Genomic DNA, 13373 nt, shown 5'->3' on the forward strand with positions numbered 1-13373 from the left:
CAGGCAGGCAGGCAGACAGACAGACCGAGAGACAGACAGCTAGGTCAGCTGCTGTTCTATGTATTTAATTTGAAAATGCGACACAGACACTGCGGCACAAAGTGTTTCGTGTAAATTAAATTACATGCGCGTTGATGCTGCGTTTTTGGCTCGAACAACAGGCCGAACTGTAGGCAGGCCGAGCAGGTGGCCAACCGTTCGACCGGAACTAACACATTAAATTTTCATCTAACCAAAAGTCCCTAAAGTTGAAAACAGTCGAGGCTGCTGCTGCTGCTGCACCAACAAAATTACCACAAACGCTTTTCATGGCCCGGCCAAAGAGCTAAGCCCGCAACCAAGTGTAGGTACGTAGTTAGGCACACGTCGGTCTAAAGAGTGTTGCAGCTTGCGGTGAGCCCGGAACACGGATTTCTCCACAGCACAGCATCGGCCACAAAAAGCAGCCAACACTTAATAGAAAGCGCCGCATTAAATGTATTTCGCTGGACAACCTACTCCATATCATAGTTAATCTTCAGTGGAAGAATTTTATGGCAAACTCTGCATGCGTATTAGTTGGCTGCGCATTTCAGGGGACTATTTATGGCACAGCGCTTAAGCATTTATATTATTTACTGCAAAAACACATTCATTATGTTTCATTACCGTTTTGTTTGCATAGCTAAAGAGCTAAAGAGATAGAATCAGGATTTAGGCTCATCCATAGATGCAACTAAGTTTGATAAATGATTTCACACAGACTTTTTGGAAATACATATTTCTTTATTAAGTTATTAAGCAACTTTCGTTATACTCGTTCACAAAGTGATGCGAGTATATTACTTATATCCATGGTAGTCATGCTATACGCTAGTTATATAAAGACCTGCTACTGGGAACATTATATTTATATGTATCTTCAGTGCTTAATAAACTTTAAAAAAAACCCGCATCAATCAAAACTTTCACGCAAGTTCCTGCTGATGTCATCTATTAATTTTCTAAACTATATACAATATACAATATACGATATATTCATATGAATATCTAGTCTCTAGCTGTTTCTACACTTTGATAAAGCAGGAGAATCAATTAATACACGCTTTTATCGTCAATGCTGACAATTATTGAAAATTCCAATTGGAATATGAAAGAGTATATTTATCAGCTCAAACTTCGAATGCTCGTTACTTTAATAGAAATATCCATCTTGTACAGTAACACCCCTAGTGACATAAATATCACAGATGTAATGGGCGTGGCAAAGCATAACAGAAAAAGTATGTTATAATTTTATAGCAAGTATTACCAGATGAAGGTCACTATTGATCTACATTTTAGCTAGATAAATAGATAGCTGTATGAGCACCTCCTATAAGGCTTGGTAAATCTAAAACCAATATGCTTGCAGCAGTTTATCTATATTCTAATAAGTCTCTATCTATTTTACTTTATAATACATGATTTAAATAAATCATTTTTGTTTAGAAATAATTTAAAAATCAATCAATGTATTCAAATAATTACTCGAGTAAATTCTAACATTTCATGCATGTTTCCGTTTACATAGTCATGGTAAATGGAATTCCTATTTGGCTTCTTTGCTCACACTCGATTAGCAGCCTCGATTGGCATGCTTTGAGTTGGCTTTTCAGATTTTCATGATTTTGCTGCCAGCATTGTTTCAATTGATCGGCAACAGTTGTCGAGTGAACAATAGCTATATGTGCTTAGTGCTTTCCACTTTGAAGTTGATTGCACTTGAGTGCAACACTCGAACAGTTAATGCACCACCACCACCTGCAGCTGCTATCTGCGGGCTGTCAGGCCACACGCACGCCTTTTGCAGTCGGCCAGCGCCAGTGGAGAGCGCGTTGCATCGATGCATTCCTGCTGCTCAGTCGAGCAGTCGCGCAGTCGAGCCTCGATGTGTCGCCATCGAAATTGCTAAGCAAAACTGAAGAAAACTTTGCTTTATTCTGTTATAATGCAACACACGGAAGTTGGCAACTCAATTAGGCCAGGTGGAAACATGATTAAAACTGCTAACAAACAAGGGAAAAGCCGAATAAAAAATTCATGAAAATATTTAAATTGACTTTGGAAATATTTTATGAAAATTGTTTTCTTTCTCAAAATACTTATGGTATCAAAAGGGGAGTGAAAATATGTATATAAAAACGGTATACCTATGGCAAAATAATGGGTATATTGGAGTTAAAAGGAGGCATGACAGAGTCTATATAGCATATATAACATATTTTGATCAGAATGATAACAAGTTAGATATAAGCTATGTCTATCTGTCCGTAGTGATATCTTAATGTTTACATAATCAAATAATTCCTTTCCGTAGGTCTGCTGCTCATATGTCGATTTCGAACTAGACCTAAAGTCTTGAATGTTAAGTCCACCTGTAGCACTTGCTTATAAAACGAACTCAATCGAAAAATATCTGAGATTATTGTAGATATTATATACATTATGATACATATATATTATAAGATATATCATACATTATTATTATGTATTCGCAGATACTATTTGATCCACTCCTGAGATACATTTCCTAATTCCCTTACAATACTTGCTGTGAGAATGCTGTGACTCAGATACACATTATCGTGCTAGGCCTCTCCCATGAACACATTATTCGGATAAGATAATAAAATCTAATGTTCCTCAAGTTAAAGCCCAACGACGCCCAGCATAAAGCAAGAGTCGTATGGGAATTTGTAATATGTATTATGTTTGTATATGTATTTATATATGTATATATATGTATATGAAAAAATATGTTAGCAACAGCAACAGCAGTATTCGGAAGACCTAAAAAAAATTAGTTTATTCCTTAAATTTCAATATACAAAATCATCTTGTCTAACTATCTGGCAATTATTTATGCCAATACAATAATTCGTTGTGTATGAAAAATTATTGCAATACTCAACTTGACAAGTAATAATAGTAGAATCCTATTAGCCAGAAATAAGGCAACATCGAATAAGAGAAAATCCTTGGCCTCTTGTGCACCTCATTGGCCATAAGCCGCAACTGTTCCCTAGTACACGGCATTCCTCTTATCGTGTTGCTAGCCAGCATTTAGCCAAGTAATGCCTGTTGTTGTTGTTGTGCTTTGTAGCTGTTTTATAGAGGCTGAGCATAATAACTTCCGCAAAATAAAACGAGATATCTATTTAATTCAATATGCGCTGCTAATGCAGTGAATTGCCAGAGCACAGAGAATCGAGCTGGATGGCGAAGAAATAAATATAAATAAAACTAAAATAAAATGCCAATAAAGGGAACAGCTTGTGCGCTACAACTACTTTTGCATGTATGCGTATACACACGCACGCACATACATATACACACATATATGTGTATAGCAAGAGAGCGAGAGAGAGAGAGAGAGAGAGAGCGAGAGTAGTATATATTACTTGTACTGGAATAGGAAGCGGAAATGCGATTTTGGTTTTGTTTCTCGCCAGCCGCCCGCTAGCCGCTTCGCAATCCCCTAAATACAATAAATTGTACATTTCATTTAATTCCATTTCATTTACAAAAGCGAAACCAAATCCAAGCAAACAATGGACCCCATTGTGGGTGCTGCCAACAGCGACTTGCCGAACAACAATGAAACCAAAGAGCGCAAAGAAATATAATAAATAAATATAACAATTGAACTCAAATGAAATGAATGAAACAAAGTGAAGCTCGTCATGAGCTGCTGTTGCCAGTGTTGCCAGTGTTGCTGTTGCTGCCTTTTCGCAGTGTGTCCTGAATACCATATACATACATAACGCACTGCAGCGACTTTGATAAAAACAGGATATGGCAGCAGCTGCTCGAAATGTTTTCGCATTGCACATGCCCAGACCCGTTTTGTTCTGGCCTTCTCTCAGCTTCAGCGTCAGCTTCTGCTTCGGCTTCATCTTCAGCATCAGCTTCAGCTTCAGCTCATTCATCTTTCATTCACAGCATTTTCCGTCTCCGTTACTGGATTTGTACTGAATATCTGAGACTTGCAGCCAGCGCAAGTTTATTTAAGCTGACTTCTTTTTATGCCCGAGGCACATTCCTTACGCCATCTTGCTTCCCTCTTGCCCCTGGCACAATGTACCCATTGAAAGTGAATAATGGTGGGCATTATGATTGATATACCAGATACATTATGTATATATATAAACAAGTATACATATTTATATTTGATCAGCTTGTATAGTGAGCTTATCTTGTCAGTCTGTTCAGCATATTTCATTCAGATACTAGTGCTATACACTTTAAATATTGAAGGTAGAGCGTATCGAGGATTACTTATATCTGCAAAATCGATAGGAACCGATTAATTCGTGCATGAAGTTGAACTGAATTCGTCAAAGTTTATTGCATCTGAATTTTTGTTTCCATTTTTTTCGGTCTTTTGCTTTTACTTCCTATTGCCTTCCTTTATATCCTATATATAAAAGTGTATAGTGAAGCTTATTATTGTTGAAAAGACTATAAATAGACCCCACTATATCAAAATACAATAGAATCCGGTTATAGCATCTTTTGTGCCCCTGTAATCGTATTCCACTGTATACATAATATACCAATCTCTAGATACCGAATAACTCTGTTATATTTATAGAAGCTTCCCTGCATCTCGTACAGAGTATCAGCCAGTCAGTCACTTTTGCTTCAGTTATTTCTTTCAATAAAGTTTATTCAACTGTTTTCCTTTACTTTTTATGCACTTTCAATGGGCATCATATTAAACAGTCGCCGTCTTTGATGTGTTTCACAACTTTACATACGCCCCGAACTTTGTGATTGAAAACAAAGTTATTGAAATTTTGTTTCCATAAAAGTTTTTTTTTTTTCCTTTAGCATAATTCAATCATATCCGCTCAGCAGCAGCAGCAACAGCAGCAGCAGCGGCTCTGTGGTAAAATCCCTCGAACGCAATGCGATTTCCGAGAACAATTGAGCGATTTTTATTTTCATGAATTGCTTCAGACTGGCTCGACAACATGAGAGCCAGGAATTTGTAAGGAAAGTGCCAAATGCTTTGAATCTGAATTGTAGTTTGCTTTCGTAACTGAGTTTGCCAGGCTAAAAAGGATGTGAAAGTGCAGTTGTAAGGAATGTTGAAAAGAAATTTTAAAAATATGACAAGAATTTCAGTTGTAGTTTGCAAAAGCTAACTTAAGTTTTTAGTATACCAATATTATATGCATAATTAATGGAATATATGGAATTTCTTGTATTTTCAGTGATACTTCGATATCGACGAGAGTGGACATGCTCACGCCAGCGATTGAAGTGTATAAGGCGCCTCTCTGACACAAGGATGACACTGTGGAGAGCAATTTAGGGAATCCATCGACGAGTAGCGATTTCTAGCAGAAGCTAATCATCACTGCGGAACTAACTACGGATAATCTATTTGTTCTTCCAACATAGTGTCAATCAAGTCCAGCTAACTGAATTCTAGAAGCCCAAAAACCATGGCCAGAGCCAGGGCCAGGGCCAGGGCCAGGGCCAGCGCCAAGGCCGTCGATAAACTACACTGAAAAGTTTTAGCAAAACAAACCAAAATTATAGAAAAAACTCATACATATATATTCATATATAAATATATATGGCACACACTTGCATGTATATGTATACCTGTATATGTATATGTGTGTGCAACATAAGAGCATGAATAAAATAATAATAATTGATCCAACTGAATAATTCCTAAGATTGATTACATTTAGTTACTTTTTAGCGTAAATGATTTTTAAACCTGGCAGAAGCAAAACCAAGAAGAGAAAAAAAAAAAACAAACAAAGAAACAGAAAATAGTCTTAAGCATAGGTTATTCAATATATGTATATGTGGATACGGATATGGATATGGATATATACTCATGTATGGCAACGCAATATCGCATATTTTCATATGAATACGATGAGTGGATGGCAGTAGAATTGAGGCTGCATCGGCAAGTTATATGAAATCTATTATGAAATATGTAGTAGGTGTATATTAATGCGAGGAAAATGTTTGCAATGTGTATCGAAAATGTATATTTAGTTATATAAAAAAAAATAAAAAAAAATAAAAAATAAAAAGCAACAACAAATACAAAAGAAAATGCAATGAATAATTTTTGTACTGCTAAAAATGAAGAATAAAAAGAAAATAATTAAACAAAAATTGATAATTAGATGTAAAATTTTTGCATAGTTTATAAATAAGTTTGTAATGCATTAGTAACTAATTTATGAACAAAAAAAAAAAAACAACCATTAAACGAATGCAAATTAATAGCAACAAATAAATTGAAATTCTCGAAAAATTCCAATTCCAAATTATTTTCACTCATCAGCAAAATTAAAGCAAAAAAAAAAAAAAAACAAAAATAACATGCGAAATGCATTTTGGGTATATTTATTTAATTAATCAAATTTCACGCAACGCTATTTATGTTTCGAATACCACGAATACTCTGAATATATATTTTAGATTCAAATATTCAAATATTCAAATATGACGAGCGCACAGCACAGTTAGTTGTTGCATAGTTATTCGTTGATTTATTTTGTAATAGCTGAAATATTTAGTAGTTAATGCTTAATGAGCCCTTCACAAAGTGCCCCCAAATTGGTAAACAAGAAAAATGATTTATTTCATAAATATTCGATAATAGGCATAATTAATTCAAAATTCACATTTCTCGCAACTTCTATTTCTTTTACATTCAAATTGTATGGTCAGGCCCATTGAAAATGGGAAATGATTTTTTTTTATACTTATATCAACCAAATCAAATCAATCGAAACAAAGCAATTTAATTCCCAGCAATTCAATTCATTGAAACTAATGATAACGGTATTAATATTTGAATACTTTTTTTCAACTTTCTTGAAGCTTTTAAAATATTCTCGGCCAATATGTTTTTTGTACGTTTTAATTACAAGTTTCTGCTTTCTCAGCTCATGTCATTTGAGTTTAATATATTTTATTTTCATTTATTTTCTATTCATTTTATCGACTTAACCTCTTATAATTTTATTATTTTAGATATTATTTTTAATGACTCATTTTTAGGTTCCCCAAAAGCCAGAGAGTCGTAAAAGTTTTCAGCTTCAGAAGCTTTTAGACCACTTCGAGCAATTGATTCGAACTAACTTTTAAATTTTTGCATCTAAAATTGTGGTAAAAGCGGTTTGATAATTCTCTGTCCAAAAGCTTTCACATGTTGCTATATAAGCTTATGGGAGAGGAGATTTAGTATGGCTAGAAAGTGCATTAACAGCTTTTTTCTTTAATTTCACTACCGAAGCTTTCATTTCCAAGTACTTCCTGTGGAATACTTACCATATACATCTTACTTCGATTTAAATAATATCTTTGATGGAATACAGGAATTTCGTACAATATTTATTGGTTCAAAATCAGTTAGAATTCTAATTCTATGCAGTTGTTTTCATTTTAAGCTCTTGCCATTGGAGCTTTGCTAAAACGATATATTATGTACAGCTTCATTTTGATATACGCCGTACTTCATACACAATCCAAAATTGTGCTTGACAATATAATTTGAAGAAAAACTAAAGAAGGTTTTTTATTTTGCAAAATATGCCACTCTACTTAGAGTTGTTGTTAAAATATGTTTTCACTCATACAAAAGAAGGGAAATATGTAGAAAAGCCACGGCGACCCATTTACTAGATGATGCCTACGATGATGCCTAAGCAACTTATAGAAGTCGAGTTGAGTCACAGCTGACTGAATGGGATATTAAATTGTTAACATTAAGTGTTTTGAGGATTCGCGCTAGAATTCGGTATGGGATACGGCAATTGCATCGTTTTTGATATATTTTCATTTAGATAAATGTGAAGCCGCTAAACTTACAAATGAAAACAAAACAAATTGATAAGTTCATACGCCAATGATATTATCAAAATGTTCATAGTTAAGAAACAAACAATAATAAAGCAAATACATGTTACATACATACATACATACATATATATATATATATATATATATATATATATATATATATATATATATATATATATATATATATATATATATATATATATATATATATATATATATATATATATATATATATATATACATAAAACAAACTGTAAATAAGTTGAAATGAAATAGATGGAAAATGCATATAATTTTTGATAGTTAAGCTAATTGAAATCATTTTTTAAGACACAAACAAATACAACAACAAAAAAAGAAAAAATGAAAGGAAAGAAAATAATTACAAAATAAGTAATTCATTGTGTACTAAACTAAGCCGTGCATAGCTAAAGAATATGCCTCAAAGAAGCAGCAGTTAGAAAATTATATAAACAAAAACAAAGTAAAAATAAAATACAAAATAAAAAAACAAGAACAATTAATATAGATTATTACATAATATCCATTTTATACACACGCTTCATGTTGAACATGCTCGTTATATAATTTTGTTGTTACATAAATGCATAAATACATATGCAAACGCAATCGAGGTATGAATAATAATGATGTATTTCAAAACAAATTCAAAACACCTGCACACAAACACACACACACACACACATACACAGATACACATACAGACAGAGACACCAACTTTTTTACAATTGGCTTTGATGAGACTATTGTTTGTTAAATTTGATAAGAATTTCATTTACAAGCAATTTGAATTTGAAACAAAGTAAAAACTAACAAAAAAATGCATAACAAAAGCTAATAATAATAATGATATTAATAATACAAATGGTAAGCATTGAAATGAACACGCAATGAACAATAACATTTATTTATATATACCATATATATATTGATATAAAGAGGCGAGAAATAATCGAAACATATAATAATAATAATAATAATAGAACTAGGCGCATATTGAAAAATAAACAAGAACTATTATTGAAAGAAAACAAAAACAAAACACTAATTTGGTATTTACTTTGCTTGGGTGGGTGGACATATTTACTATTGAGGAGGAAATTGATTTCAGAAATATCAACAAGAAAAGTTGGTTACCACAAAAGCTATGAAAACAGCCGTCGGCTCTATATGACATGGCTTAAAAGTAAGTACGGCAAAAATAGGTAAATTTCCTAATTGCCCTATACTTTGGCAGTCTCTTTATAAAGCAAGTTATGAGCAATTCAGCGGCTAGAGCTCAAGATTTTAACTATAAAAGCTACACCCCTCATACGATACCTCATTTTTAATGTATCTATTGAGCTGAGAGGCAGATAGAGAAGAGTAGAGAAACTAGCAAATTTGACTGTTCTAGCTTTAGAGCAATATCCTTTTGTTCCACTATTGACTGCTCAAACTCGTGATTTTCTAATGGGAGCTAACTAAAGATAGCTTCATTGACTTATATGCGCCTCAACATTTTTACTCCAAAGATCTTTTTCCGATTAGTCATGACCGTAGCTAGATAGCCACGATTCTATCTGAGATGTGCCTCTAGTTGCACTGCAGAGAATATAATACTTCGCTGGTCAATAAACGCCATGAGGTCACTTAATACGAATACATATTCCCAGTTTGAAGTCTCTAGCGCAATAGTTATGCTTGGAGTTCACAGATGAGCGAACAATAGTGAAGCGCATATGAAGAGTGTATCATATCATAGTATAATAATAATGATGATGATAGTACGCATAGTAGTATGAAAATTGACTCCAGCTGTGCAGCAGGCCTTGCCAACCTAATCAACAAAGGCACTTGACTTTATGGAGGCGTCCATTTCGACTGATCAGGAATGTACGAATGTACGAGCATTGCACATTCCGTGACAATATTACAATGCCACTGAGCAAGTGTATGAAAATCAGATTTCAGCCAGTCTATCGAGCGACAAGCGTAATGTAATTGGAATGGCATAAACAACAACTATGAACTGAATTAGAGAAATCCAATGAATTTTCCATGCAACAAAATGGCATACACTTAACCGAGAGGAGCAACAGCAACGACAGCGACAACAGCAGCTTGAGGAAGAGGCACATCCAATACATGTATGGGTGCGTGTGTGTGTGTGTGTGCATGTACATAATGGCAAGCCATCATCGTCCACAATTCCGGGCCGTTGATTTCGCTGTTGGAGGATGGGCAGCCCACATGAGTTGCCACAAAGCAGCGACGCCGTCGCGACAACAAAAATGAAATGAAGTGAAATGGAATCAAAGGCATCCATCGGGACTGTCGACGTTGGAACGACGTAGCCAACGCATGGAAATAGACACAGTCGCACAAGAGATCGTCCATGGCAGCCATTCTAGTCAGTTCCGGGGGCAACGACTACCACTACCACTACGACTACGACTATGACTGCGACTGCGACTGAGACTCTGAGTGCGACGCCGACATCGTCAATGATGATGTTTACAGTTGAGCTGCAGCGCGAAGCGTAGCCCCCCCCTATTCAAGGCCTTCTACACCCACCCACCCTACATATATGGTATGCGTTCATGTGTGCGCACACCTTCCACCATCCACCACCTCCTACAGGTTCATCTTCGCCTCCCATGCGTTCAACCTTTTTCAGCAGTCACTGTTTGTGTTGCGCTCCCGCCCCCCTACGGTAGCCAAACCAAAAATTGAGTTTCCCTGACTTTGTGGTCGCACTTTGTGCTTGGCGATACCCAGAAAACAAGATAGTTTAGTTATGGTTAGTGTGCGGTCGCTGCGGAAGCAGCGGAAGTCACGAATTTGCCACAAATATGCCATAACTATGACGAAAATTTAAACAGTTTCGATTGCGGGCATACCTCTCGCATTGTTGCAGTCGACATCAAAAATCTATAAGGAATTTCACATCAAGCACAAATAAAGATCGATGACCTCTTCCTGAACTACGCTACCCAGCACTGACCCAAATTTACTGGGCAAACCGACCGAATTTGACAGACGGAAGGAACTTTCGGCCGAACTGCGTGACTTGGGGTAGTATTGCTAATCGTAGATAAATTGTAATATGTAGTAGATATTCAGTTCAATTAATCTGTCCAAGTAATCTATCCAAGTTTCATTTCAATATTTTATATGAATACATGACTTATTAACACAAGCCAAAAATATTTAGGGTATAATTAGAGTCCTTAAAAAAAAAAACAAATTGCAAACAGCAGGAGGCGTGGCTGATTGCATAAGGCATGCAAGTAATTCTTCGCTGAGCTCAACAGCAGAATCGATCTAGCACTGTGCATCTGTCCGTCTGACTATCCGCCGGACTATCCACCTATTCATGTGGCATTCATAGTTCCTATGAAATTATTCAGCATAAACATGAAAAACCTCACATTTTGATTACCTCTTCCATGCATCAATCACCCGAAATCAGCTAGTCGAACTCATGCAATCGAAACTCTTCTACTCTACGATTGCTTTTATCCTGCATTTCATTTGTTTCAGGAGCACTTCCCACAGTAAAGCAACTTTAGAATGATATTCAGCAGCTCACTAAAAATTTCAAGCTTCACTGATATATGCAAACAAAACTTGGCAAAAAAGAGATTCCTGTATACCTTTTGTAATCAATGACTTCACACGCCTTTTTTTTTTTTGACATGTCCTTTGCCATGATTTTGTTTCTGACAGCCGCAATTGTTGAATTTTAATTGGAAAAACATGAAAATTTGTTTTCATATTCAGTCATTAGGGCGCAGCCAGGCTGAATTTTCATAAATTGAGAACAAAAATATTCAACTATTGACTAGTTTCAGAAATATGTAACTGCAATTTTGTGGGCGGTCAGTTCTTGCACGCACTCAACGTTTGGTTTTTGGCTTTTCGTGGAATCTGAATGAATGAATGTGCGAAAGCCAAGTTGAACCCCTTTGCCATGGCTGAAATGGCCCGTTAGGGCTACGCCCAGTAGTCGGGCAAATCATGCTCGACATGGCTCCAGAACTGCCTGCTGTTTCGCACAATTTGAAAGCTGCTGCTCCGCCTCCGTCGCCTGCCCCCTTGGGCCGGGTGCTACATATCTCAACAGGTAACCGAAATGCCGCCCACCTGCACTGCGCACACCTTGCCTGGTCATGCAAATGGCAAATCGCTTTGTTCGAACAGCCAGGCCGTAGCTGTGCGAGAGGGGGCGTCGCAGCCCCACAGTGGGGGTGGCTTGTGGACTGAGGTGCGTTGATTCGAATGAAATGCCACTAAAGGACGCAATTGAGAGAACAACAAGCCTAACAAGCTGCCTCTGCCTGGAGCCGTTCTTTGTGCTCGCCAGTCCGTACACAGTTTCCCACGATTATAATTTGGGGGCGCCACGAATTGTGGCATCCACAGTGCACGCCAATTGAACAATAAACTGTGTCACTTTTGGCGTCTCTTTTGGGTGCGGCTTTAATTGTGCTTGTAAATCATAAATCAACAGTTAAATTATTTCATTGTAAATAACACCCACACAGAGAAAGAGAGTGAGAGAGGGTGAGTTACTATCGATTGGCCTGGTAGCAGACCTTGAAAATGGCACCTCAATGACGAAACCTTAACGTGCCCCGATGGCAACAGCACCCAAAAACATTCATCGGCTGTCAAAGTAAAGTGGATAGCGAAAGGCGAACGCCTCGAACTGCATTTGCTTTAAATTTATGAACTTGACTTTTGGTTAGCTGAATCATACACAGTCTGCCCAAAGGCCGGGCTGGTGCTGGCCAATCGATCAGACACGAAAGCCGGCTCCGAGGGCTTGCATGACTACAGGAAATTACCATAATTTCAATTTAAGAAATTAAACGAATTTTGCTAAAACGAAAAGAGCCTCGCAATGGCCTCAGCGTGGCTCGACCCGACTCGACTCGGTTCGCCTCAGCTTAGCTCGGCCGGGCATGCCAACAGCCAACAGCCAACACCATCTGACCAAGGCTTTAATCATAAAATTGATTCAAAAAAACTAAATGAAAATAAAAATGCCAACACTTCAAGGAATTGAATTATGGGCTTGAGTTTACAAAATACTTTTGGCCAACTGCTCTGGGTGAAGGCTCAAGGATAGTCCGAAACATGTTTGAAATTCATTTGTAGTTTTCCATCCATTCTTGTTCGACCCTCACATGAGATACTACCCATAAGTTGACTAATAATCCATTTTCATTGTAAATTATAAGCTTACAAATGGATAAAACTTAGTGGAATAATAAACTAAGAGAATCTCATTGTTAAAGAATAGTTAGTGAGTATAGAGAGACGGTACTAACTATGTATAGTCATTAACTAAGGCCAACTCAGAACTAAAAATTTATAGTTGCAATGAATTAGGTCAAGTCGACTGCTGATGCTGTTCAGGCATATAATATAGATGGTATATATAGCATATAGAATACATATATAAAGTGGATTAGGTTTACTGCAGCCTAAATTAATAA

General features: G+C 36.3%; 1 protein-coding gene across 1 annotated transcript in view; it reads left to right on the top strand.

Annotated features, from left to right (window-relative positions):
* The window catches only part of Teh1 (tipE homolog 1 phospholipid transfer protein), a 31383-nt gene extending 25003 nt beyond the window's left edge, over window positions 1-6380 (top strand). The window contains exon 2 of the mRNA XM_018111331.2: window positions 5241-6380. Within this exon, the coding sequence (XP_017966820.1) occupies window positions 5241-5310 (70 nt within the window). The 3' untranslated portion in view covers window positions 5311-6380. The remainder of the gene's footprint in view (window positions 1-5240) is intronic.
* The last annotated feature ends 6993 nt before the right edge of the window (window positions 6381-13373 follow it).

Source organism: Drosophila navojoa, chromosome 2 (genome assembly GCF_054131105.1).
Source record: "Drosophila navojoa isolate 15081-1374.11 chromosome 2, UAZ_NAV_1.0, whole genome shotgun sequence".
NCBI classification, from domain to species: Eukaryota; Metazoa; Arthropoda; class Insecta; order Diptera; family Drosophilidae; genus Drosophila; species Drosophila navojoa.